Genomic DNA, 26634 nt, shown 5'->3' on the forward strand with positions numbered 1-26634 from the left:
TCTTCTTCTTCTTCCTCCTCTTCTTCTTCTTCCTCCTTCACCTCCTCTTCTTCTTCCTCCTCCCCATCCTCCTTCTCTTCCTCCTCATCCTCTTCTTCCTCTTCCTCCTTCTCCTCCTCCTCTTCTTCCTTCTCCTCCTCCTCTTCCTATTCCTCTTCCTCCTCCTCTTCTTCCTCCTTCTCCTCCTCCTCTTCCTCTTCCTCCTCCCCCTATCCTCCTTTTCTTCCTCCTCATCCTCCTCCTCCTCCTCCTCCTCTTCTTCTTCTTCCCCCTCCCCCTCTTCCCCCCCCCACAGGAACCCTCAGACTGTGGACACCCCGTCCTGACCACCGTCCCCTTCAAGTCATGTGTGAGTGACGTCACCCTGCCGCTGCCGGAGGCCCTGAGGCGGCGTCCGGCGTTCCGGTCCCAGCAAGTCGCATTTAGAGCCTGAAACCCGTCGTGTCGTCAGGTCCCAGGAGTTCAGGTGTGAGTTTTCACCGTCACGTCCGTCGGGGACCGAGCAGGTCGGCAACGAGGAAACTCTGGGTTTTATTTTGAAAATACAAGGTACCAACTTCAGTTTCTCTGACAATAAAAGAGGTCAACAAAACAAACTCAAAGTAACAAACTGAGGCGTTAACACACCAGGGGGAACTTTAATTCCACGACACAAAACTAATGATGGGAAATTGTCTGAAACTCAAAAAATCTGGATGAATTTTCATGTTTTTAGGACTTTTTTTTAGGTCCCTTCGATTTATTGCTTGTTGAACCTCGATCAGAACTTGGGAAAAGTTTGTCGGTAAAAACCAAATACCTTTTTTTTCTCATAATAAAACATTTTTCTCAAACAACTGTAACCAAATAAAACTTGTCCCATACATTGTGATGTCTGGATTTTGTTTCTTAATTAAACAAACTGTGCAAAACTCTCAATATTCCTGCAGTAGAGCTGACGCTGGAGCACCATGCATTTTAATATCATTCGATACCGATACCAACGTTGGTATCATCGATATTTGGATCCATCCGCCCACCGCTAGTCTCACTAGTCACATCATTACAACTGAAATGTGGTAGTGACAGTGTCGACGTGAAAACGTGTTCAGTCCATTTAAACTGTAAGAAAATAGAAAAAACACATTGGAAGGAAAATCAAATGTGTCGTGGACATGAAACGTTTGTCTGCAGAAAGGATTTTTTTTTTTTTAACAAACACACAAAAGGAAAGACAAGTGGGGGGTATAAAGAAGTCTAAAGGGCGTAAATAAATCGATAAAGATTAAAGGTCACGAGCTCGGAACCTCAACGTCTCTTGAAGAGTTTGTACTGTCAGGGTTCGACCAGCAGGGGGCAGCACTGCAGAGAAGATCCGCCACAGGTGACCGCAGGTAAGGAGGGCGTGTGTGTGTGTGTGTGTGTGTGTGTGTGTGTGTGTGTGTGTGTGTGTGTGTGTGTGTGTGCGTGTGTGTGTGCGTGTGTGTGTGTGTGTGTGTGCGAGTGTGTGCGAGAGAGAGTGAGAGATGTTCAGGTGCCGAGTTCTCTCTCCTCCTCTTCCTCTCTCTCTCCCCTTCTCCTTCTCCTCCTCTTCCTCTTACCCCCTCCTCCCTCTCTTCTCCTCTTCCTCCCTCCCTCCCCCCCCCCCTCTCCCCCTCCTCCCCCCTCTCTCCTCCTCCCCCCTCTCTCCTCCTCCCCTCCAGCGGCAGTGTGAAACGCCGAAACCGGGAAGTGGCTGTCGGGCAGCGGAGATGTTCAGCTGGGTGAAACAGGAGCAGGGCGGCCGCAACAAGGAGGGCGAGATGTACCAGACGGTGACCGAGGGCCTGCAGACCCTGTACACCAAGAAGCTGCTGCCGCTGGAGGAGACCTACCTCTTCCACGACTTCCACTCGCCGGCGCTGGAGGCCGCCGACTTCCAGAGCAAGCCCATGGTGCTGCTGGTGGGCCAGTACTCCACCGGGAAGACCACCTTCATCAGGTAACTCCACGCGCTCACGCGCACCGGTCGACTGTCGGGCGACTTTAACGCGTTTGACGCCAAGTGTCGACTTATGTCATCAATTCGGCTGGGGTCAAATGAAAAGAGGTGTTTTTGTTTTTTTAGCATCGTGCCCGTTAACGTGGAAGTCCAACGCCCCAAAGTGGCGCGTCTTGACGCAGCGCGGCTATGGAAACGGCACAAACAAGTTAGATTAACGGGTCAGAAACCGCCACTGCGGTGGTTGAGACTCACCCCGAAGTAACAAGCGTGTTTAAAAGAACTGGAAAACGTAAAAATGTGTTTCTGTGCAATGAGTGAAACTTGTGCAAATCCCGAACGACTGTAAAAATGACGTTTTGTCGACGGAGTCTGGCATGACGTGTGTCCCCCAGGATGAAAGGAGCCCTCTGTGTGAAGTTTGTTGTGAAAACAGCTTTGTTGACGGATAGATTCTCACCCGCCACTCAGGCCCAAGAGCATCCACGGAGCGGCAGGGTGTAGTAACATGTGGTGCAATCCGTGACAGTGTCCTGTCACTGTTGAGTAATAATGGCCTGACTGTGGCTCCAGCAGGAACTTCTGATGCTTCCTGAGGGGTTTATTGTTGAGTCAGAGCTAAAAAACAGGAAAAAATAAGTGCCTCACATCTGTGCTTCACTTTTAATTCACAGTTTCAGCGTGAAAATACTAGTGTCGAACTCATTTTATTGGATTATTACTCCTCATCTCACCTGGACAGAGTTCATGCTGGAGTTTCTCTCAGTAGTTGTTGTAAATCTACATATACCTGCAGAAGGCAAAACAATTAATTCCTTATTACATTTAGTAAAAGAACCCAGAAATTCAATGACTAGTAACAGAAAACGATCCTCACTGATGGAGCCGTAAAGAGACGATTCATTATTGTGTTGCTTGAAAAGAAAAATGAGAATGAACCAATATTTGGTTAGTTTATTATTATTATTTTACACCATCACATCAGTTGGTTTACTTAGATTAGATATTCCGTTGTAAAAACAATCTGTGGGGGAATTTGTTTGTGTTGTGGCAGCAAAGGAAGATAAACCAGTGACGAATTTAAGAATGTTTACACAGCATAAGATAGTGTATATACATAATATGTGTGTCAATCAGTATATAATAATAATTACAATAATACATACACACAATCTAGAATAACACAATATAGTGTGAACACAGTATATGTGATTTATGACCATATAGGACAAACAGTTTTGAAATATAAGCGATGAAAAATAATCTACAAGACCACAGACACAATAAATACGTTTAATATCCAGCCGTCTCTCGTACTTCTAAAATATTCTAACAATGTTTTTGCAGAATCTTTCCAGCCTCCATCAGAAAATCCCATTTATTTCAGAACGTCTGTTAATTTTCCTTCCCTTTATCTCGACAGTGAAAACAAATGAGTCAGTGGGTAGTTATTTCTGGTTATCTGGCCGAGGGGCCGTGGTCGTACGGTCGTACGGTCGTACGGTCGTACGGGGTCTGCGTTTCAACGGCGGAGTGAAGTGAAGGAGCCGAAGTGATGGAGGCCGTTGTGGCCGTTCAAGAGTTTCTCTCTCGGAGAGTTTCGGCCCCAAGGCGGGAAAAGTCGTCACGAGTTAAAGAGCTGACGCCGTTTTATAGTTCACATTCAACTCAACTCAACTCAACTTTATTTCTAAAGCGCTTTAAGCAGCCGTAGCTGAGACAAAGTGCTGTACATTGAAATAAAAATACAAGAGGCAACATAAAAACATTAAAACAATCAAAAAAAGTTAAAGCAATAAAAACAATCAGATGGTAGAACTATAAACAAAACATAAAAAGTTAAAACAAAAAAGGAAGGCACTAAAACCAGAGCAGAGGTAAAAGCCAAAGAATAAAAATGGGTTTTAAGACGAGTTTTAAGTTTTAATTCAGGCTCGGGTCACGTGTCTGGAGCTGATTTATTAAAGAAAGAAAGAAAAAGCCAGATCACATCATGGGAGGTGACGTGAGCTGGAGGGGATCCATCAATCCATCCATCCATCCATCCATCCATACATCCATCCATCCATCCATCCATCCATACATCCTCATTACAAGGAAGGCGACGTCACGTCCGGATGTTAATTTCATCTGGCTGAAGGTTGATGGATGAAGGAGCTTCAGTCTAACAAGGCGGAGAGGAGGAGAGGAGGAGGAGAGGAGGAGGAGAAGAGGAGGAGCAGCAGGCCGGATCAATTTTACAAGCTTGTGTTCACTGGAAAATTCAAATTTCACCCTCTGATTTGCTCCAACGCTGCGATGAGAGCCGGTTGTCAGCCGCTGATTTAATCAATTCAATGGGAGGAATAATGCTTCGCTCATGAAATCCAAATAAAGACACTGGTCACAACGGGTTTAATGCTTTTTTTTTGTTAAAAATCCATAAATGGGGAAACAAAACTCATCAGATTAATGCAGGATGTTTTGCTTTGCTTCTGAAAAATCAGTAATCAGACTACGAGTGCAGCGACTCTGTTCAGGAGCGTCAGGACCTCCAAGTCTAATAACTGAAGAGAAAGTACAAAAAAAAAAAAATGTATTTAAAAAAATCTTCAGGGTCTTGATGAATCGAGTAAGAAAAGAAAGACGAGGCCAGAAAAGACAGTTTGCAGGTTGTAGAAAATGAGAATTAAATCATTAAGTAGTGGGATCACAACTGAATTTATGTGATAAAATTACGTAGATTAATGGGTCAATTCAACAACAAAGAAAGATTAAAGCAAACGGAGGAAGATCAAAGGGTTAAAAGTATTTTCCATAACACTGTACATAATGTATGTAAAGCTTCTGCAATGTAAGTAACAGAAACAAAAACTTGTATTTCCTTTGCCTGAAGATAAATAAATCAGAAAAAAACCATTGGTTAAACATGAACCTGCAATAAAAAGCCAAACAAACCGCGACAACCTCCAAACATCATGTAAATCTGAGTTTATTTAAAGGCTTTTTGACTTTGTCACCTCGGATCATAAACCTGCGAAGAGCTGCAGCCTAGAAAACCTCAACCTCAATATCAGTTTGGATGTTCCTTCAGTGTTTTGCTGGTTTCACGAGGCGCCTCGCTCCGTCTGGGCTCCGGCTCTCCTGAAGCTGCAGGTCCGGTTGTGGAGGCGAACGACAGGCCTGCACAAGTTCAGCTCCTCTGGAGCGGCGGCGGCGGCGTTTCATGTCGTCACCAACAGACGACGCGTTTATCAACTCAACCGATGAAGTCAGAATGAGAAGCTCCGACACTTCATTTACATTTCAGCAGGCTTATCTCACCTCTGCAGGCTGTGTGAGTGTGTGTGTGTGTATGTGTGTGTGTGTGTGTGTGTGTGGGGTGGGATGGGATGGGGTGGGGGGGGGGGGGGGGGGGTGGAGGGCTGAGGCCCCACCCTGCACAGAGGAATGCTATGAATCATGGGAAAATGCTGCCAGTGAACTGCCGAGTCGACATATTTTTCTTCTTCTGCTGGAGGTGAAGTGAAACTTGCAGGATTTAGTTTTTTGCAGCAGCCCAAAGGAAGGCTGGGGGGGGGGGTGACCCGGGTCCCCCCCCCCCCCCCCAGGAGTGACACGTGTCCGTGACAAACTGGAAGTTCATTAAAGGTTCTGAGCAACTTTTGTGATGCATTTCCCAAAAAACGGGAAACAGTCCAGCTGCTCTTGACGACAACAGGCGGATTTAATACTTCAATTTAAGACAGAATGAAAAAAAACTCCCAAAGTTAAACAGATGTTTGGGCTTTCTTTCCTCCAAAGCCTTTGTGTGTGTGTGTGTGTGTGTGTGTATGTGTGTGTGTGTGTCTCACTGGGTTTGTTGACGGACTCGTCTTTTCCCACCAGCAGCGTCTCGTTCCTTCACGTGTTTACATGCAACACGGCGTCACGTCAAGCTGGTGATTCTGGTTTGTGTGAAGGAGAAGAAGAAGAAGAAGGAGAAGAAGAGGAAAGTGAGGTTGTTGTGAGCGTGATGTCGGTCGGGGGTTTGATGTCCCGGCGGGGAGGAAGGACTCGAGGACAGAGACGCTTCCTTTCTCACTTTTCACTGAGGACGACGATGTTAGAGGTCGGAGGAGAAGATGAAAGAGAGGAAAGAGGGTTTTCTGTGGATGCAGCATTTCTCTGGCAGAGTTTGACCCTTTACAAATGACAACACACACACACACACACACACACACACACACACATACACACACACACACACTTATCTAAGCAGAAAATATCAATTTCTTGCGAAATGCTTTCTGTCCTTGTTACATCAGTGATCAACTAGACAGAGACACGAAACGGCTGAAATTATTTGTAAATGACCAGAAAGAATCCCCCCCAAAAAAACTACAAAGAAAACTGAACTACCACTAAAAGTTGCAAAACAACCAGAAACAAAGTAACAAGAAAGAAAAACAACATAAAGTAATAAAGATAAAAAAAACATGGCCACAAAATAACTACAAAGAAACGGTAAATAACCACAAAGAGTCACAAAATAGCTACAAAGAAACGGTAAATAACCACAAAGAGTCACAAAATAGCTACAAAGAAACGGTAAATAACCACAAAGAGTCACAAAGTAACTTCAAAAAGACACAAAATACAAAAACAACTACAATAAAAAAACAAACAAAAAAGAAAATCAAAATGAGGCTTAAAACAACCACAAAGAGACATGAAAGAACTTCAAAGGGACCCAGACCGACTAGAAAGGAGCAACCATCAACTGCAAACACAAGATAAACTACGTGGTGTGTCATTTATGGTTCTTTAGTTGTGGTATCAGTTGGTCAGTCGGTTTTAAAAGTCTTTGTGAAATAAACCTGAACATGTGTGACGCGGCAGGAACAGACTGAGACCTGCTAGCATCAGCTATCAGTCTGAACTGTGTTCTGATCTCTCTCTCTCTCTCTCTCTCTCTCTCTCTCTGGTTGCAGGTACCTGCTGGAGCAGGATTTCCCCGGGATGCGGATCGGCCCCGAGCCGACCACCGACGGCTTCATCGCCGTGATGTACGGGGAGAACGAAGGCGTCGTCCCCGGCAACGCCCTGGTGGTCGACCCCAAGAAGCCCTTCAGGAAACTCAACGCCTTCGGAAACTCCTTCCTCAACAGGTAACCAGGCGGGAACCAGGCGGTAACCAGGCGGGGGTCCAGACCACCCCAGTGGGTCACCCACGTTCTGTCTTAACTGCATGAAACCATTTTAATCTTTTGGTGTCACTCGGCTAGTTGAGGTTAGTTGTGGTCAATAAGGTTCATTGTGGTCAGTTGGTTAGTTGGGATCAGTTGGTAAATGGGTTATTTGGTGTCAGGTGGCTAGTTGAGGTTAGTTGTGGTCAATAAGGTTCATTGTGGCTAGTTAGTTAGTGGTCTGTTGACTAGTTGGGAGTCAGTCCATTTCTTTGGTGTCGGTTGGTTAAATTGGTGTGAATCGGTTCGTTGTGGTCGGTGGGTTAGTTGGGATCAGTTGGTGAATGGTTTATTTGGTGTCTGGTGGCTAGTTGGGGTTAGTTGTGGTCAATCGGTTCATGATGTTCGGTTGGTTAGTTGAGAACAGCGAGTTAGTTGGTGTCAATTGTTTCTTTTTTGGGGGGGTTTACATTTGGGTGTCAGTTGGTGAATTGTTCTTTTTTTGGTGTTAGTCGGGGTGAGTAGGTTCATTATGGTTAGTTGGGTCAGTTAACTAGTTGGGGTCGGTAGGTGAATTGCTCTTTTCTGGTATCAGTTGACTAGTTGGGGTTAGTTGTAGTCAATAGGTTCATGGTGTTCAGTTGGTTAGTTGAGATCAGTTGACTAGTCGGTGTCAAAGGTTTGAATCCCTCTGCTGACGGGTCACTACTGAGGCTCCCTGAGCCTGACCTCTGACCCCTGCTGCCTCCTGGAGTGTGGTGAAGATTAACTACGGGTCAGGTTAATGGGTTAGTTGTGGCCGGCCAACATAGAGCGACGGTCTCGATGAAGACGTGTTTTTTTGTTTTAAATCAAAGGAAATGTGGCCAATGGGCTGAGAGCTGAATGAAGCCGGAGAGTCTAGAACTGTAGGTCTACGTCCGGTCAGCTGGTCCCTCTGTTGTTATTGGCAACACGTCGCCGGTGACGGAGCAGCGGCGGCTCGCGGCCCAGACACATGTTGCTCCACAGCTGCAAGTTAAAGCCGCTGAGACTTTAAAAAAAACCCAAAACAAACAAACTGAAGGAAATGTGGAGAAAGAAACCAGCTGATCGCCGCTCGTTTATCTCTGAAGCGTCTCGTGACGCGTTGAACTTTTGACAGTCGCCGGGCAGCTTGTGGAGTCATTGGTGATTTGAAAGGGTTTTACTCTGAAAGGACTGAACTCTGAGAGGTTTTATTGGCCGTATTAAGAAGTTTTTTGTTGGTAAACGTCGCTGAGAGCGAACGATAACGTGGGAAAACAGTTGATATACGTCTGTGAAGACCGCGGCCGCTACGTTCTTCCCGATTCACTGACGCCGCGTCTCACCTGGAAAAAACCTGCGTTCTGATTGGATCGCGTCGCGGAATTCCTCGGGATGCCCTCATATCGTCGGCCGCCATTTTTAATTTTCCACCGGAACGTCTTTTAAAAACTCCCTCGGTTTCAACACGTAAAAAAACAACTTCAAGGGATTGAGTGACGCTTTTGAAAGGTAAAGCGACGTATTTTGGATTATTTTGACTTTCTAATCCCGAAGTTTCATAAGTTTATATGATTCAGGAAAAAAAGTTGATTGAAGAGGAGAATTTGATTTGTTATTGACCAATATAATAAAAGGACACGACACACATTTACCATGTTATTAAAAAAACATTTCTATGGATAAATAAGGTGTAGTAGTGCAGCAGCTCCAGTCTTAATACTAGAAAATTTATTTCAGATCAAGAACAAACTTAAAATCTAGATTATTATTCCTTCAGATTGAAGAGAATAAAGAGAAACGTCTTCCCTGAAAGATTCATTGAGAAATCTTGATTATTAAAGGAACTACAAGTTTTCACGTAATAAGTTTATGTTGGTTGAATTCATAGGTTAACCAAGATTATAAATGTACATTAAACTTCGGGATTTTCCCTCCGTTGATGTCGAAGACGAGTCTCTTTACTTCAAACTGGCTCCGTCTTCATTTTAACCCCGAGGAAGGAAATTCAGAGTTGCAGTGAAATTCTAACATCACCATGCAGAATAATCTTGACAGATGATGTTTCTTCAAGCGATCTGATTCTAAAAAGATTCTCACAGTGGGACTGAAAAGTCTCAAATATGCTCGACGTTACATTAACACGTCGCCCGTTCTGTTCGTCTTCTGCGTTCATGACGGTGTGAAGTGTTTCCTGGGAGCTCCGCAAACGGTGCGATTCCACTGCCGACCTGTGGGGGCAGCGTTGTGCAGCGTCGCTTTTAAAGGAACGAAGAGCAGAAACGACGATCACTTCCAGGAAAGATTGTTTGAATGTGTGCAAAAGATGTTCACATTTCAATTAATAGTAATTTAATGGGATTTTAGTAGATTTTAAGATTAGAAGTCCGGTTTGGATCAAAGCTGATTCGTGAGTTAGAATCATTTAAGTTGTCTCGTCTTAGAAACGGTTTCCCGCTTGACACCAACAACCTGCGCTGCCCCCTACTGGACGCTTCAGCAATTTATTACGTAAAGGAAACTCAGGTTCAGGATGAGTTCGGGACGATTTAGGCTCCGCCCCCTCTTGACAGAAACTATTAGGACAACGCTAATAGTTTCTAAGTGAGCGTGTGTTAAAGCAGTTCCTTTTTAAAAAAAAAAGTTTTTTTAATAGATGATGAATGGCAAAGCTTCCGGATTCTATTTAAAAAAATTTTTTTATAAAAAAATACTTGAAGTCCTTCAAGTGGGCAAAACAAAGAAAGGTTACCGTTTGTCCTCCTGTCACTGCCTTCCTCAAAACATTCACAACATAGGAAGTGACCTCTGTCACTCTCTCTCAACCACACACACACACACACACACACACACACACATTCCTGAGGGATCGGTATGCCAGCGTATTTTCTCCGTCCAGAAATAATCCGGCGAGGAAGAGGAAGGACAGTGGACCCTCGGCCGATGACGAGGCGTTCCTCAAAATCCCGCCTCACCTCGGAGGGCCTCACAATAACGTATTGTTTCCAGGAGGAAGTGTGTGTGCGTCACCACCTGTCAGGCTGACAGACGCTGTTTTTTCCCGCCCAGAGCCGAGGCCCCTGAATGCACCGGGGGGGAGATTTATCGACGGCTAATTTTATCCTCGCGGGGTTAAAAAGAGGGCGACGTCGGAGTCAATAACACAAGAAGTGAGCCAGGATGGAGGTTTAAAGGCGGATCAGGAACAGACGGAGCCGTCAGAGTTGGACGGCGACGCTCGGAGCCGCTGAAAGTGCAACTTTAAAAAAAAAAAAACACGGCAAAGCAAGTGGGAACGTTTGAAAAACGCCCCCCGACTTCATCAAACCGGGGGGGGAAAGCAAACTTCTGACACGCCGCTACTGCGTTCCTCTGATATTCCTGTAGTCTCAACAGTGCCGACTAGTGGCCTGGCACGCTCACTGCATCGTTTTCAACATTTATAGCGTTTTTCTGTGTGAACGCATGTCGTTTTTAGAAGGTTTCTCTGAAATGAAAATTGAAAAACGATGCATTTTTACTTGAAATACGTGAATGTGTGAATGATAGATAGATATATAGATATATACATAGATACCATAGATAGAATGCATAGATACCGTATATAGATACGTAGATAGATTCATGGTTGCTGTAGAGAGATACATCGATATATACATAGATAGATTTATAGATACTGTAGCTAGATACATAGATACCATAGATAGAATACATAGATACCATACATAGATAGATTCATAGATATATAGATGGATGCATATATATATACATCAATAGATAAATAGATATATACATCAATAGATACATAGATATATACATCAATAGATATATAGATATATACATAGATAGATTCATAGATACTGTAGATAGACAGACAATGTTTTATTGTCTTCAATACATCCACCCTAAGGCTCTACGAGAACGAAATGTTTTGGCACAAGGTTCGAAACTAGGCTTTTTAAAAGTGTCTAAAAAAACAGGAACAGAAGTACTAAAGTGCGTTTGATGTAGAAGTTCCAGGTGCTGAACAACCACATTAGGAGGAACCTCAGAACTACAGTATCGACTGCGGAACGGAGGAAAGGGACGATGCGTTGCGTCAAAACGCCACTTTAAAGTCCCAGTGAAATGTAAAACACTACTTTGCAAAAAAACGATATTTGGGGTTCTACTTCTAAGGTTCCTCCGACTCTGCCCCACCACTGTTGTCGCATAACTAAGTTATTTGAATTTTGAATCTCCAGCCGACGAAGTCGGGGGAATCCTTCTTCTTCATGGGCCATTGTGGGCGGAGCCTATGTGTGACGTCACGAGTTGTACAGATCTCGATCTGTTGTGTTTATATCAGCTTGTTTCCTCTTAAATATCCAAGTTTTTACAGTGTTTTGAAGTTATAGTCGACGTTTTATGAGCCTTGATGAAAGATTGAGCCTGGAAGAGACCAGAGAGGAGCCACTAGCTCGGGCGGCTAGCAGGAGCCGCTAGCTCGGGCGACTAGTAGACGATCAAGTAATACCTGGACTCATCTTCGGTGATTCCACAGTCAGAAAAGCGCTTCGATCCAGGAAGCCGGTCGTTCTGCCAAAAGTCCGGAGCCTCAAAGTGAAAAGTGGCGGCTGCTGAGGCGAGGAGACGAGGACGAATGGAGGACGAAGCGTCTTCTGCTTCCTCAAACATGTTCCAGACGGGGTCACCGATGGCAGAACCACCTTCTGTGTCTTCTTCATCAATCACTGGGTTTGAAATGACCATGATGATGAAATATGGTTCAATTCAGCCTCTTCGTGGTCAAAACTCTGATCCTCCATAATGTAAACACAACTTGGGCGTGTGCACAACTCGTGATGTCACTCTGTTATTGTCAGAAGCTCCGCCCAGCAGAGGAAATAGCGCCGTTTATCGGCTATTTTCTCGCAGATTGCCGTGTTTTAACATTTTACCCTTCAGCCAGTTAGCATAAAAAATGTCCCTAGAAGCGACACCAGAGTGTTTTGGAGGTCAAGTTTTCATTTCACTGGGACTTCAACTGCAGTGAAACCCGTGTGTGTGTGTGTGTGTTTGCAGGTTCATCTGCTCTCAGATGCCCAATCAGGTCCTCCAGAGCATCAGCATCATCGACACGCCGGGCATCCTGTCGGGGGAGAAGCAGAGGATCAGCAGAGGTGAGCAGCTCGCCGTCGCCCCCCGGAGCAGGAAGTCCTCGTGACTCCGCCGTCGCCCAGTGACACAATCGCAGTGGTGAAATCCCTCTCTCTCTCTCTCACTCTCTCTCTCTCTCACTTCCACACGCCGTCTGTTTCCGCCTCCTGCCGGCGTGAAACCGCAGAGGGTTAAAAATACAGATCTGAAACTCTTGAGGGTATCGACGCAAAACACACAACGGCTTTTCACTGGTAGCAGAAGTCCATCCAGGTTTTTTTTTTTAGTTCTTTATCAGTTGAGCTCCTGATGGATCAATGTGCTCCGTCCTTATCGGGAGAAATGTCGTGTTTTCACATCTGGAAGACAAAGTAGGTTCCAGTAAAGACCGAAAGAGGTGGAGAAGTTACTTTTCCACCGTTGGAGACGGTGCAGGAAGGTACGGAGGAGCGAGATGGAACCAAACCAGGGTGGGAGATTAGAGGAGCACAGGATTTGGAGGGTTATTTTGATACCCTGCTAATGGATTAATTTATCAGCCTCGACTCTGGGCCAACACGTTGACGGAAAGCAGTCCTGCAGATTTATTTCATGTGGAAGTTGGAGGATGAAGAAAACTCCCAGTGATACTGGAGGTCAAAGTGTTACCGTCCAGGGTTTTATCTCGGGTTCAGGAGCTGAAACCTAAGATTCTCCAGGCTTTTAGGGTTTTTTAGACGAGCTTCTAGTTTGACAAGTTGATCAGTAGTATCTGCTTTCATGAATAAATAGATGAGCGTGTCATCCGCATATCAGTGGAAGTTGATAGGAGTATTTCCTGATGATATTCCTCACATGAAGCATGTATAACGTGAAACGTGTACCGTATTTCCCACACTATAGAGCACCTGAATGTAAGCCGCACCTGCAACAAAAAAAAAAAAAAAAAAAACCATTATTTTGCACGTTATAACAGGGCAAGAAATTCACTGCAGGTGGAAGATTTCTCAGCCACGGATGCAACACGTTGGCTTTAATACACGTCGGATAAAGTATTTCATCGGTTCTTTGCCGATTGTGATTCTGAGAGTCCAGTGCTCTAGTTTACGTGATGCACCTGAAGGCATCAGTGACGTCAGTCAGCTGCTGGAGCTCCGGACCAAGCAGCACTAGACGAGCTCACCAGGAGCACAAACGTCACTTTTAAGGCCAGTTTTTGGGGAAGCGGAGGCTAAAAACAGCAGGTATCTACATGTGGAAGCAGAATCTGGCGGCGTGAAGCCCGTTAACCCGGAAAAATACATAAATTAGCCGCATGGTGTTATAAATCCACAGGGTTCAAAGCGTTGGGGGAAACAAGTGGTGGCTTCTAGTCCGGAGAATACGGTAGGAACCCTGAGGAACTCCATGATTGAAACTATTTCAGTGCTGTATGTGGTTTTAATCCTGATGTTTAGTTCCAGATGTTCTGATCAATAGTATGAAGCAGCACTGAGAACTAACAGGACAAGAACCCAAACGTTTTAATTGTTGTGCTCCAGGTCATGACAATTGTGATTCTTTTTAAAAGTCTCCGGGTGTCACAAGTGCAGATTTAAGCCTGAAATTAAAGCTGCTTGATATTTCGATGTCGAAGTTGACGAACCAAATCCAGGATAATCGGCGAGGAAGCCCCTGACGGTTTTACATGGAATGACAGCAATGTGTTTTGTCCGGAGTGAAATCGTCCCTCGGAGGGAAACAGAGGAAGAAGATCCACGGACGGCCGATAGATAGAAACTCTGCTGGAAATCTGGCAGAGGAGAGTCGGCAGAGAGCCCGGGAGATTTATCGCAGCTGCGTTTTCTACTACTGATGACGGGAGGAGTCACGTGTGACGAGTTCAGGGAACTGTGGTTCACTGCAGCACGTTTACCTGCAGCGTAAATAAATACACTCATATGTTGTTGTTTTTATATAAAATGTCCTGTCTGCTTGTGGTCAATAACACAGGCTCAGGGAATGTCTCTGAACGCAGCGTCGGCCGTTCGGCGATCTTCTGGAAACTTTAGTATCTGGAAATTATACAACATTTGATTTAATCCACACACAATAGAGCCACTGTCATGGGCGTGTGAGGCGTTTAAGGACCTCGGTAAATAGCAGTGATTTGGTTTTTCTTCACATGACGAGTTTTAGATAAAGGAGTTGGAGGTGATGCGTTCACTGACCCCGGCATGGCTTCATGGAGACTCTCTTTGTTTTTCTTTATTCCCCTTTTTTCTTCTTCTTTTTTTTCTCTTTTTTTGGGGTTTATACTTTCTATCTGCTGTGAACGTTTGGAGTTTACTTTCTTTTTTCTCCCTTCATTTCTTTATTCCCCTTTTTTCTTCTTTCTTGTTCTCTTTTTTTGTGGGGGGGTTGAATGTTTGGAGTTTTCTTTCTTTTTTCTCCTTTTTTCTTTTCTTTTTTTGTCTTTTTCTTTTTTCATTCTTTCTTTTTCTCTTTTCTTTTTTGTCTTTTTCTTTTTTCACTCTTTCTTTTTCTCTTTTTTTCTTTTTTTTTGGTGGGGGTTCTTTTTGCTATGAACCTTTGGAGTTTCCTTTCTTTTTTCTTTTTCTCATTTTTCTTTATTCCCCTCTTTTCCTTTCTTTTTCTATTTTTCTTTTTTCTCTTTTCTTTATTCCCCCTTTTTCTTTTTTCTTCTTTCTTTTTCTTTTCTTTATCTTTTTTTGTGAAGAGGATAATTTCTATCTGCTTTGAATTTTGGAATTTACTTTTTTTCTTTTTTTTTAAAAGTTTTTTCTCTTTTTCATTCCCTTTTTTTCGTTTCCTTTCTTTTTCTTTTCCTTCTTCTTTCTTTTCCTCTTATTTTTGCGGGGTGTGTGGACACTTTCTGTCTGCAGCTCGCCCGTCTCCTGGCTGCGCGGCGGCCCCGTTGCCCCGGCGTGGCGTCAGCCGGGACGGATGACGTCATGATGCTGGACGAGGCGGCGCTCCGGCGCTCCGGCGCTCCGGCGCTCCGGCATCTGGAAACGTTTCCAGCCGCACAGCTGAAGCTGAATTCCTCGGCGAGAGATTCAGGCACTCAGCCGTTTGCAGGTTCAATCGCACACGTGTGTTTGTTTGTTTTTTTTTGTCGAGCTGCGTTTGTTAGTTTTAGCTGAAAAACTTAAGTCAGCTGGGACTTGTTTTTTTTTTTATTTTCCTCGAGACCAAGGGGCTGAAAAGGAAAGTTTTCTGATCTGCAGCTGCAGAAATAAGTTTGTTTTCTCTACTCAAACAGTTTTTGCATTTCCACGTGAAAATGGAAAACTTCTGTTGTGATTCTGGCGTCCGTTCACACGACAACGGTGCTCGGAGTCACTGAAATCTCTATTTCTTTTTAAAAACGGCTCTTAAGGTGGAACTTTTTGAAAATGCAGCGACGGTGCACGCGGGGAGCAGATCTTCTGCACATGCTCAGTAGAGCCAATTAGAACAGCGTTTCCTCTGTGGTGTCATGACTTCATTCTCCTGAGACTTGGTGCTTTTATTTTGACAGTCGCCATAATAACAATCGAACTTAAACTCGTGAAAGTTTGCAGGCATTTTTATAAGAAAGATGCATTTTGGTGAAACAAGTTAAGATTTGCTTTCATTAGATCTACTTTTAATGATATTAATTATTTAAAGGATAATGTTTGTTGTTGCAGAAGCAGGTTTTTTTTTGTGTATTGAGTCAAATAGTTTCTGCGCTTTTATACTGAAATGCTGAAAGATGGACCTTGGTTAGTATTTTTTTCTACTTGCAGGTGGGCTTGTTACTGAATCAGGTAAAACGACTTTTCCTCGAGTTTCTAAAGACGAGAGGCGGCGAGTGAAGAGCTTTTTATTCGTCTAAAAATAGGACGTGTGAAGCTAACGCTAGCTTCTTTAGCTTCCTGTCTCAGAACTCGGATTGTCACTTCCAGTTTTTATTTCTCAGGAACCTGAAACCGAACATTTCCCGTCTCTCTGGCCTGCGCTGACCACCGGAGCTTCTTCCTCCGGCTGCAGGCCCTTCCTCCTGTTCCGCTCTGCACATCTGTAGAACAGCTGCCAACCGCGGACAAACGGCGTGAAACTGAACCTCGGTGTTTCCAGCCTGAAATATCCTCATGAATAAATGAAGGGTTGTGTGCTGACGGCAGGAGGAAGGAGAGAGGAAGAGGAGGAGGAGGAGGAGGAGCACTCAGGTGTCGGGTTACACCTGAGGCTTCGGGTTAGCCTCGTTGGATCCCGACGCCGAACCGCCGGCGGAGGAAATTCCTCCGATACGAGCCGTGATTGTTCGGCGCTCGTTAACTTCACATGTTCCATTTCCTGTACAGACAGGAAATGCCTCGAGCCTGAACAATACCGCCTCTCCCCGCAGCGCCGCTGCCCTGCGGCAGGACTTGCAGGTCACGTCCCAGTAACGTCCCCGACGTCCCCGACGTCCCCAACGTCCCCAACGTCCCCGTCTCACAACGTCTCACAACGTCTCACCTTGTTGAGCGACAGTGTTGAACCGCCTTCACGCCATGGTCGACAGGAAACCTCCAGTTCAGGCCGTCACACCTTCTTCTAGTTCCGTTCTCTCATATTCCACTGCTGCAGGTCGTCACACTTCAATCGTCCGCTTAATAGGTTTTTAAATATAAATACATAAATACATTGTATTTTCTGGGTAAATTATTTATTTGTTTAATTATTAATTTAAAATTTTTATTTAGCTTTTATATATATCTCTATTTTTTGTGGTCTTTTTCTCAATTTATTTTATCATTATTATTATTAATAATAATATTTCTGTCATTATATTAGTATTATTATTAATATTAATATTTTTTGTTATTATTATTGTTAATATTTCTGTCATTATATTAATATTACTAATATTAATATTTTTATTATTATTATTAATATTTCTGTCATATTATTAATATTAATATTTTTGTTATTATTATTGTTAATATTTCTGTCATTATATTATTAATGTTATTAATATTAATATTTTTGTTATTATTATTGTTAATATTTCTGTCATTATATTATTAATGTTATTAATATTAATATTTTTGTTATTATTATTATTACTATTATTACTACCACTATTACTGTTATTTCATGATCACAACATAAAACAGAAAAAGTCTGATTCACTGAGGAGCGATTCCACTTTCAGTTTCCGTGTGTTTTGCGGTTTATTTACTCGGAGTATTTAAATCGCGTTCTGTTTGTTTTCCACCTTGTTGACGTTGACGTTTCCTCTCAGAGCTCCGTTCGCCGCTCTGTGAGCTCACGCCTGTGTGTCGAGCGCCAGACCAACGCCACGGCGAGGTTTTTATGTCTCGCCCGGCCCGGCCCGGCCCGGCAACCGACCACAAGCCGTTGCTACGGCAACCAGGCACAAATTCCAGACGCTGTGGGGACGGTCAGATGTGGGAAGTCGTAAAAGTTTTCCCGAGAAGGACAAAACAAACACACACACACACACACACACACACACACACACACACACACACACACACACACACACACACACACACACACACACACACACACACACACAGAACTTTCATCCTGAGTGAATTCATTGATTATTGTCTGAATATCTCATTATAAAAAGAGGGAAATGTAACAAAATTAATTTTAACGTTTAACAAAGGACTTCAGCGTGTGGCGTTCCACAGGGACCTGATCTGGGACCACAGTGGTGTTTAATTTTCTCCGGTGACTAATGGCACGCTTAAAAAAAAAAAAAAAAAAAAAAAGTGTTTCTGGATGAATTAGTGTACATTTCTTGAGGTCTGAAGCTAATGCTAATGCTAACAGCGCTGTCCAGAGGTGAAACTGCAGTTTTACCTTTTAAGATTTGAACTTAAACTCCAGATGTAGCAATGAAAACTACCGTTCGACGCTGAAACCGCTGAGCTTCTGTCTGGACGTTCCTTCGTCCTCACGTGAAATATTCCTCGTCTTCATCGTCTCGTATGTTTCGTGGATTTTGGTTTAAACGTCGTGGCGTTTAAAGAGTTAACTCCACCAGAGTGTGTGTTTGTAGTGTTTGTAGTGTAAACCTTCGATGTTGACCTTTCAGACCTGAGTAAACATCTGCTTTCCTCAATGACGTCGGCGGTTCGTATGTTAATGATGTATCTGCCGGTTGGACGACGCCGTTGCTCGGACGTCTCGGACCGGATTCGTTCAGCCGAGAGAGAAAACGGGTGAAAGTAAAGTGAAAACATTCCTTTGGTGTTTCTCCTCCCTGAGGGACGCCGGGCGTCTCCACCTGAACCCAGTTAAAACCCAGAATAGAAGCTGTTTTGATAAGGGGGGGGGGTCAGAGGTCAGGGAGTTATGATCTTCTGCTCCCATGGAAGTGCTCAGGTGTGTGTGTGTGTGTGAGAGAGAGCACACACACACACACACACACACACACACACTGCTTCTCCGTTGCAGCTGCAGCTTTTAACAGACTCTCTGTGTGTTTGGTTTCCACATCCGAGCTCAGTGTCGCCCAGTTCCACTGGAGCCACACCCAGACTGCCACAGATCACTTTACACACACACACACGCACGCACGCACGCACACGCGCACGCACACACACACGAAGGAGCTGAAACGCCCTCGACTGCTGTAACTCTGACACACAAAGACGCCGTGAACAGAAAACTAGAACAGCATGAAAATGTCTCACACTCACACACACTGGATGTTCAGTTCACACGTTGTGTGTGTGTGTGTGTGTGTGTGTGTGTGTGTGTGTGTGTGTGTGTGTGTGTGTGTGTGCGCCGTCCCGCAGGCTACGACTTCGCCGAGGTCCTGCGTTGGTTCGGGGAGCGGGTGGACCGGATCATTCTGCTGTTCGACGCCCACAAGCTGGACATTTCCGACGAGTTCTCGGAGGCCATCAGGGCCTTCAAGGGTCAGGACGACAAGATCCGGGTGGTCCTGAACAAGGCCGACCAGGTGGGACACACACACACACACACACACACTCACACACACACACACGCACACACACGCCCTCTCACACGCCTCCTCGCCTGTGCCCAGGTGGACACGCAGCAGCTGATGCGGGTGTACGGCGCCCTCATGTGGTCACTGGGGAAAGTGATCAACACTCCAGAGGTGGTTCGGGTTTATCTGGGCTCCTTCTGGGCCAAACCGCTGCAGAACACCGAGAACCGGTACCACTCACCCACCCATCCATCCACTCTCTCTCTCTCTCTCTCTCATCCACCCATTCACTGACTCGCCCCCCCCCCCCCCCCCCCTCGTCCTCCTCCAGCCGGCTGTTCGAGGCCGAGTCTCAGGACCTGTTCCGGGACATCCAGAGTCTTCCCCGGAACGCCGCCCTGCGGAAACTCAACGACCTGATCAAGAGAGCGCGGCTCGCCAAGGTGAGGCGTTTGGCTCGGGGCCCGGAGGGGTCCTGGACGAGCCTGGCTTTAAAAACCCTCCTGACCGCCAGGAATTCTGGGAATTTGGTGGGAGGTGCTCGGAGGCCCACATGGAAAGAACCTATATAAACATATATGTTTTGATATAGGTTATGATATAGGTTTTTAGTATATGTGAGATATATACAATTGGCCATTTTCCTATATTATATGTGCATATATGTGTACACATATACATGCATACAGGTACCTGTATAGGTACATATATGCACGTATATATGTGTGCATATATGCACCTATATGTTCTGCTTACATAATTGTTTTTTAGTTCGTTCTCAGTTATTGCCTTGATAATGTATGACAGTTGCCAAAGTGAGATATATAGGCTACATATATATATATATATATATATATGTGTGGAAATAAAGAAGCGGTACAGGAGACCTATATGGCCTGTATATTCACATATATGCACCTAAAATGTGCCTATATGTGTCATATATGTGCATATATCCCCATATAGGTTCTTTCCATGTGGGGGGATGAAGGGACTGAAACACTCAAATATTTAAAAATGGTCACAATTCCAGTCAGATTTCAGATTTATGTGACACATTCATACCAAACTTAATTCATAACATTTATCGTTGAATATTATTTTACAATTTATAGACTTTTTTTTAATGATTTTAGTGGCGAAAATGTGATTTTTAGATCAGTAATCTTCCCTTTGTTGCTGGAAATGTATAGAGACTATAGACTATTCCTACTATTTGATTGAGATGTAACAATGAAACCTCTCAGTGCTGAATTCTGAAGGAAATGTGGACTTTTGAAGTCATGAAAGCGGCCGTTTGAGAGGATTGTGATCCTGAAGCGCCCCCTGCTGGCCGCCCCCCGCAGGTGCACGCCTACATCATCAGCTACCTGAAGAAGGAGATGCCGTCGCTGTTCGGCCGCGAGAAGAAGAAGGAGGAGTTGATCATGAGGCTGCCGGAGATCTACACCCTCCTGCAGAGGGAGCACCACATCAGCCCCGGAGACTTCCCCAACGTGGCCAAGATGCAGGTGGGGGACCCTGAACGCACCACGGGTTGCACCTCCGGGTGGGGGGAGGGGCTAATCTCTCTCGTCCTCCCGCAGGACATGCTGCAGCACTACGACTTCAGCAAGTTCCCGTCGCTGAAGATGAAGCTGATCGAGTCGGTGGACAAGATGCTCGCCAACAAGATCGCCGTCCTCATGTCGATGATCCGCGACGAGGAGTCCAAGCAGCCGCCGGCGATGGTGTCGGGCGGCGCCTTCGAGGGCTCCCAGGACGGCCCCTTCGGCCACGGCTACGGCGAGGGCATCAGCGCCGGCGCCGACGCCGGCGACTGGATCGTGAGCCGCGACAAGCACCGCTACGACGAGATCTTCTACACGCTGATGCCGATCAACGGCAAGATCAACGGCGTCAACGCCAAGAAGGAGATGATGAACTCGCGGCTGCCCAACACCGTGCTGGGCAAGATCTGGAAGCTGGCCGACTGCGACCACGACGGCATGCTGGACGACGAGGAGTTCGCGCTGGCCCAGCACCTCATCAAGGTGAAGCTGGAGGGCTACGAGCTGCCCACCGAGCTACCCGACCACCTGGTGCCGCCGGCGCACCGCAAGAACCCCACCGCCGACGCCCTGTACAACAACGACGAGGACTAGGGGGGGGGGCGTCGTCCCAGAGACACAAATAAACCCCCCCCCAAAACCCCCCAACCAATCACGTGACTGCGCTCTAATTCTAATTTTCCAGAACGACGACGAAACCAAAGAAGACGAGCCGCCGTGCCGAGGAAACGATGCTTTTGTTTTTACCCTTGTGTGGCGTTCGGGGGCAGAAACGTCCACCAGGGGTCACTCTTTCCCTCTTGATTTCATAACTTTCACTGTGTCGGCTCAAATGACTCAAATGAGTTTTGCTGAGGAATTTTACTTTTACACACAATTTCAAAAATTTGGTTGCACTTTCAATAATGCACTGTCGGCAAAATTTACTCCCTTTGATGGCGCTAGAGGCTTTTATCTTCTAAATTGGCATTTAAATGTTTTTTTTTTTATAAAATTACTCCCTTTGATGGCGCTAGAGGCTTTTATCTTCTAAATTGGCATTTAAATGTTTTTTTTTTTTTTTTATAAAATTACTCCCTTTGATGGTGCTAGAGGCTTTTATCTTCTAAATTGGCATTTAAAGGTTTTTTTTTTTTGTAAAATTTTTGGTAGTTTTGATCAGGTTTGAGGTTGAACAGATTTATGCAAAAAAAAATTTTTTTTACAGCTGCTAACGCCGCTAATGTGAGTTTAAAAAAAACAACAACTTCAAAGTCAATTACATAACTAATCCATGACATATCCAACACTGTGAGAACATGTCATAATAAATGTCTCTGATCATTTATTTTTTTTGATCAGATTTATGCAAAAAAAAGTTAAAGAAAATATTCTTCTGATATATTTTTACAGCTCTAAATTTAGCGCCAACAAAGGATGTATTTTTGACGCCCTGAAAGGTTTAAAGTCTTCCAGTAGAAAAAAAATTGATTCAGCTTCATAACCTCAAACTATAAATGTGTGGATTTTTTCAATGAATTTATTTTCTAATTGAACGTGAAAACAAATAGCCTAATTAACTTAAATAAAATAAATCTAAATCAAATCGTGAATTTGATTAAAATCAGACCAAAAAATAAAAACATTTAATTTTAATTTTAATTTACATTTAAATTCTGTCTAATTTAAACTTCTGTTGAATTTGATGACATCCAGTGGAAATCGGTTTAACGACCCGTTGAAACGTGTGAAACTAAAATCACTTTGATTTCTCTGAACTCTAAACGTGTTTCCGTCTCTTCTTGCAGCTTCAGGATTGTTTTTTTTTTTTGTTCCTATGACGGGATGAGCGTCGTCCTCGAGGATTCCGTGCCTTCGCTCCGCCTCGCCTTAAAACTCACGTCTTATTATCGATGTGGCCGATACCTCATTTATTAATGGGACGGCTGCATGTCGCCCTCTAGTGGTCGTGGTGTGGATGACACCAGCAATGCAGACGGATGGTAGTTTGTTTTTTTTCCAGAAAAATTTAATCGGATTCAACTTATTTCATTTCACGGCGACGAGCTACAATTATTAAATGCACTCAAGAGAGATTGAATGGAGAGGATTGTTTATTTGTTTGTTCTGCCCCCTAGTGGCCAATTTGATGGAGTCATTTATATTTTACAATTAATAAAGACCATTAAAAAAAAAAAATTTTCTTTCAGTAATTCCATAGAAATCATGTAAACGCTCTCGTCTAAAGCCTTTCAAAGGTTACGTATAAAAGTTAATGTTTTTTTTCACTAAATTCAAGTTAAAGCAACCATTTCCTGCTACCATGACGACAAACTGTTTTTAAAAGTCTGATTTTATGAAATATTTCAAAATTCTACTTTTATTGATTAAAACATTAAAATGCATTATATTTCAAGACATTTTAGATAATCTCAAAGTATTTCTAATTTAATTCTATCAAAATTAAGGATAGACAACAATAATACGAATATTAAATTAGATTTTTTTCCCAAATATTCAATCAATCTGCACATTCTGGCTTTATTCTCGTAAAAATTCTGATTTTTCTTTTCATTTCTGCAGAATTTCTAAACTCAGATTCCGTCTCGTTTCAGTGTCGAGGCGTCTTTGTAAACACGCTGCTTTTAAATCTTGTTATATAGTCAGATAATATTATTGTGTAAACTTTTATGTACAAATTAATCTGTGACGGTTTCCTCGTCCGCCTCTGATTTCTTCTGTTTTGCGTTTTCCTTAAATTAAATATACAAAATAAAACACTCAGAAAACATATTTGCCAAATATGTTGATTGATCAGCATTTACTTCTTCTATGTCAAAACTCTCACTTCTTTATTCTCTCCATCAGATTCCGCTTTGCTTTTGTTTTTCACCCTAAAGATACAGAGAGAAAAGTGTATTTTTGTCCACAGCGCCAGATGTCCGCAACTGTAACTTGTAAGATAGTTTGTCCAAAGCTGCTCATGTGTTTCACCGTTCGGCCTTCAAATGTCAGTGAAAACTGAAGATCTGCTGCAAATGATGATGTCATATAAATGATGTTGACTTGCCCTCCAGTCTGTGTGTGAAGTTTTATGTTTCAGATAAAGTGGCGTCGTCTGCAAAGTAACTGATGTTGTGAATTCAGTCCTGCAATACAAGTTTTAAAAAAAAAAAAGTAATTTTCAATCCATTTTTTAATCTGAATAAGAAAAAACCCCTCATAGTTCACCGGGGAAAAGCGCCAACAAATGACCAGCATTCACTCATAAATAATAATAATTAACTCCGACCTTGTGCTGTCCCGCTCCTGCCTCCGCTACTTTAATATTTATGAAGCGACTTTGATTAAAGTCTTTATTTTTAATGAGGTAATATGTTGTAATTCCCGGCAGTCACCAGCAGAGGTCAGTAAATACTTAATTTACCAGATTTAATTTATCAGCCTGACACGCTGAATATTAAAACATAAAACTGAAACCCTGCAAGTAAACACACCAGCCTGTAAATGGAAATGTTGCTGATCTGAAAGTCTTTATTTTAATTTATTCATTGATCTACAGATTCACAGTTTATTTCCTGTTATTGAAACTGACTGTAAGATGTCCGATTTGAGCCTTTCTGCTGTTTCTATATCCTGTCAGGGAATTTGAGGCTCATTTGTCCTTTATTGACATTTCACATTGCTTATTTTTGTGGAAATATTTGAATTTTAAAAGAATACTTTAGTTAGGATTTTTTTATTAGTGTTTGCGTCACAAGGGGGCGCTACACTAAATCTGATTCCTTATAAATATGACGTATCTCTCTCTCGCTCTCATATATGGTGTACTAAATATGATTTATTATATTATTTTCATATATTATATTTATGATTGCAGTTTGAGAACATATAAGCTTGAATTCTCTGATGCAATAATACTAATCCAACAATATTATTTGACTTCATCTGGAGTTCATGAAATATAATTATATTTATAATTTATTGTAGTTAAAGTGACAGTAACATTAATATTGTTTACATACCTTCACAACAACAACGAAAGAGTAAAGTGTAGAAGTGAAGTTCATAACTAACTTCAACTTAACAAATATAATTGTTGACAACTTGATGCGGGATGAATTTGGAGGCCGTCTCTTGCATAGACATAATATATAATAACATATAATGTCTATAGTCTCTTGTTCTACGAACTCGGAAGTAAAACTTCCACAAACTGGGATTTTAGGATTCCCCACGAACTTGAACGCACCACGAGCGGAACCATTCCAACATGGCTGACCGGAAGTGTTTGTTTATGTTCCCTGCCGCCAGTTTGAACCAGGATTCGTGTTTTCGGCTGCTTTTCCTGCTTCGCGAATAACAGCGGAGACTTTGGGTTTTGAAAAACGACCTTTATCCTGCGGGAACTGGATAAATACGCAGAAAACACGCAGCCAGTGACGGAGAAAACAGGCGGAGGCGCAGGGAGAACATGCTGAGTCACGGCGGAGGACGGAGGCGCTTCAACCTGGTACGTTTTCGAGTTGATATTTATTTAAGAAATATAAACATAGAATTTTTCAACACATTTCTGAAATTTAGTGGACGTGACACGCCGCTGAACCCCGAGCTGAGATATCAGTGACGCTAGCTAGCATTAGCATTAGCCTCGGCTGTGACGCACCAGAGAACTTTTCATTTCATTCATTCAAGTTGAATTTATGTTGAGATTTTAGTCATTTTCCTTGTTGATAGTTTGGTTTTGTAGAAATGTAGACACTTTCATCACATGTAGTCCATGTGACAACCAAGAAAACCTTTAAAGGTTTAATTTAAAGGTCATTATAAAACAGTTTTACTGGTTTGGGAAACTTGAGATGAAACTGTTTGAGAATCGATAAAGAGAATTGATTGAACCAATATCAATTAAAAACCTTTTGTGAGAGCGTAATACTCAGTATGTATGTACTCTCAGACATGCTGTACTTGCATACATGTACTTCTGCCGCTCAGGATTTTTTTTTTTTTTTTTCTTCGTACAAAATAGGAAATAAAATACAAACAAACTTTGAAAATGTTGGGAAAATGGTCGGTTACAAAAAAGTAAATCGAAAGAGAAAGGCCGATCCAGGATTTTTTTTATAGATAACGTATAAGTGGTCCCATATAATATCTAGCAATAAAGCATAAAAACATCATAGTTGGTACTTTACTTTGGTAAGCGTTAATAAAAAGATCAACATTGGGTCAGTAAGGTCTGTTTCCTTTCTGATGTCACTTTAAATCTATTAAAAAAACATGTCTTTCAAGGTCCAGTCTTCCTTTAACCTCTCAAAGTTATTAAATGTTGTTTTTCCTGTAAGACAGTAGAATATTGTTTTTCCTTTTAAAACCCTCTTCTGTTGTTTTTGGCCGAAACTGAGGATAATATCAAATTTCATTTATTCCAATAAATATTGTGAAAGATAAAGGTGGAAATTCAATTCAACTTTATTTATAAAGCAACACAGTCATTTCCAGGTGCTTTTAAGAGAGAAACCCAACAAAATACTTTCATGTATTTTAACGCGATCAGGATTAATTAATGGCTCCGACTCACGGTTAAATTATCTGTTAGATTTTTATCCGTCTGGTAGAAGAAGATGGATTTTTATGCTCCACTGGTCAGTTGCTCCTCCCGACGGAGATCGCTGAATATTTAAATCAGATTATTTTGCTAATTCGTCCTCGTGGGGTCTCGAGACGACGCTGTGCATTCTGAATTGTTCTGCAGGAAGACGCAGGCGGTGAAAGTCGCTTCCTTCTCCGTCGCAGCCCGAAGTCAGATCAGTTCATGTTTTGCAACTTTTTGGAAAAATTTGGTTTCCTGAGCAGACGCTTTGTTTGCAGCGCCGCTCGACACAGAAAAGTGTTTTCGGAGGTGCAGCTGCTGTCAGGCCATGGCTG

The 26634-nt window shown here is 43.2% G+C and overlaps 1 protein-coding gene across 1 annotated transcript; it reads left to right on the plus strand.

The window, feature by feature from the left end:
• The first annotated feature begins 1711 nt into the window (after window positions 1-1711).
• Window positions 1712-23777, plus strand: ehd4 (EH-domain containing 4). Its single transcript, XM_080512834.1, has 8 exons — window positions 1712-1960; window positions 6913-7089; window positions 12178-12275; window positions 19020-19186; window positions 19274-19407; window positions 19509-19620; window positions 20524-20688; window positions 20764-23777. The coding sequence occupies exons 1-8, from the start codon at window positions 1731-1733 to the stop codon at window positions 21319-21321; spliced, it is 1641 nt and encodes a 546-aa protein (XP_080368960.1). The 5' UTR covers window positions 1712-1730; the 3' UTR covers window positions 21322-23777.
• Window positions 23778-26634: the final 2857 nt, after the last annotated feature.

This window comes from Blennius ocellaris (genome assembly GCF_963422515.1).
Source record: "Blennius ocellaris genome assembly, chromosome: 17".
Lineage (NCBI taxonomy): Eukaryota > Metazoa > Chordata > Actinopteri > Blenniiformes > Blenniidae > Blennius > Blennius ocellaris.

Coding starts and splice junctions, on each gene's coding strand:
- ehd4 (XM_080512834.1), top strand. CDS start 1,731: ATGTTCAGCTGGGTGAAACAGGAGCAGGGCGGCCGCAACAAGGAGGGC. Junction 7,090..12,177: donor GGAAACTCCTTCCTCAACAG/GTAACCAGGCGG, acceptor GTGTGTTTGCAG/GTTCATCTGCTCTCAGATGC. Junction 12,276..19,019: donor GAAGCAGAGGATCAGCAGAG/GTGAGCAGCTCG, acceptor GCCGTCCCGCAG/GCTACGACTTCGCCGAGGTC.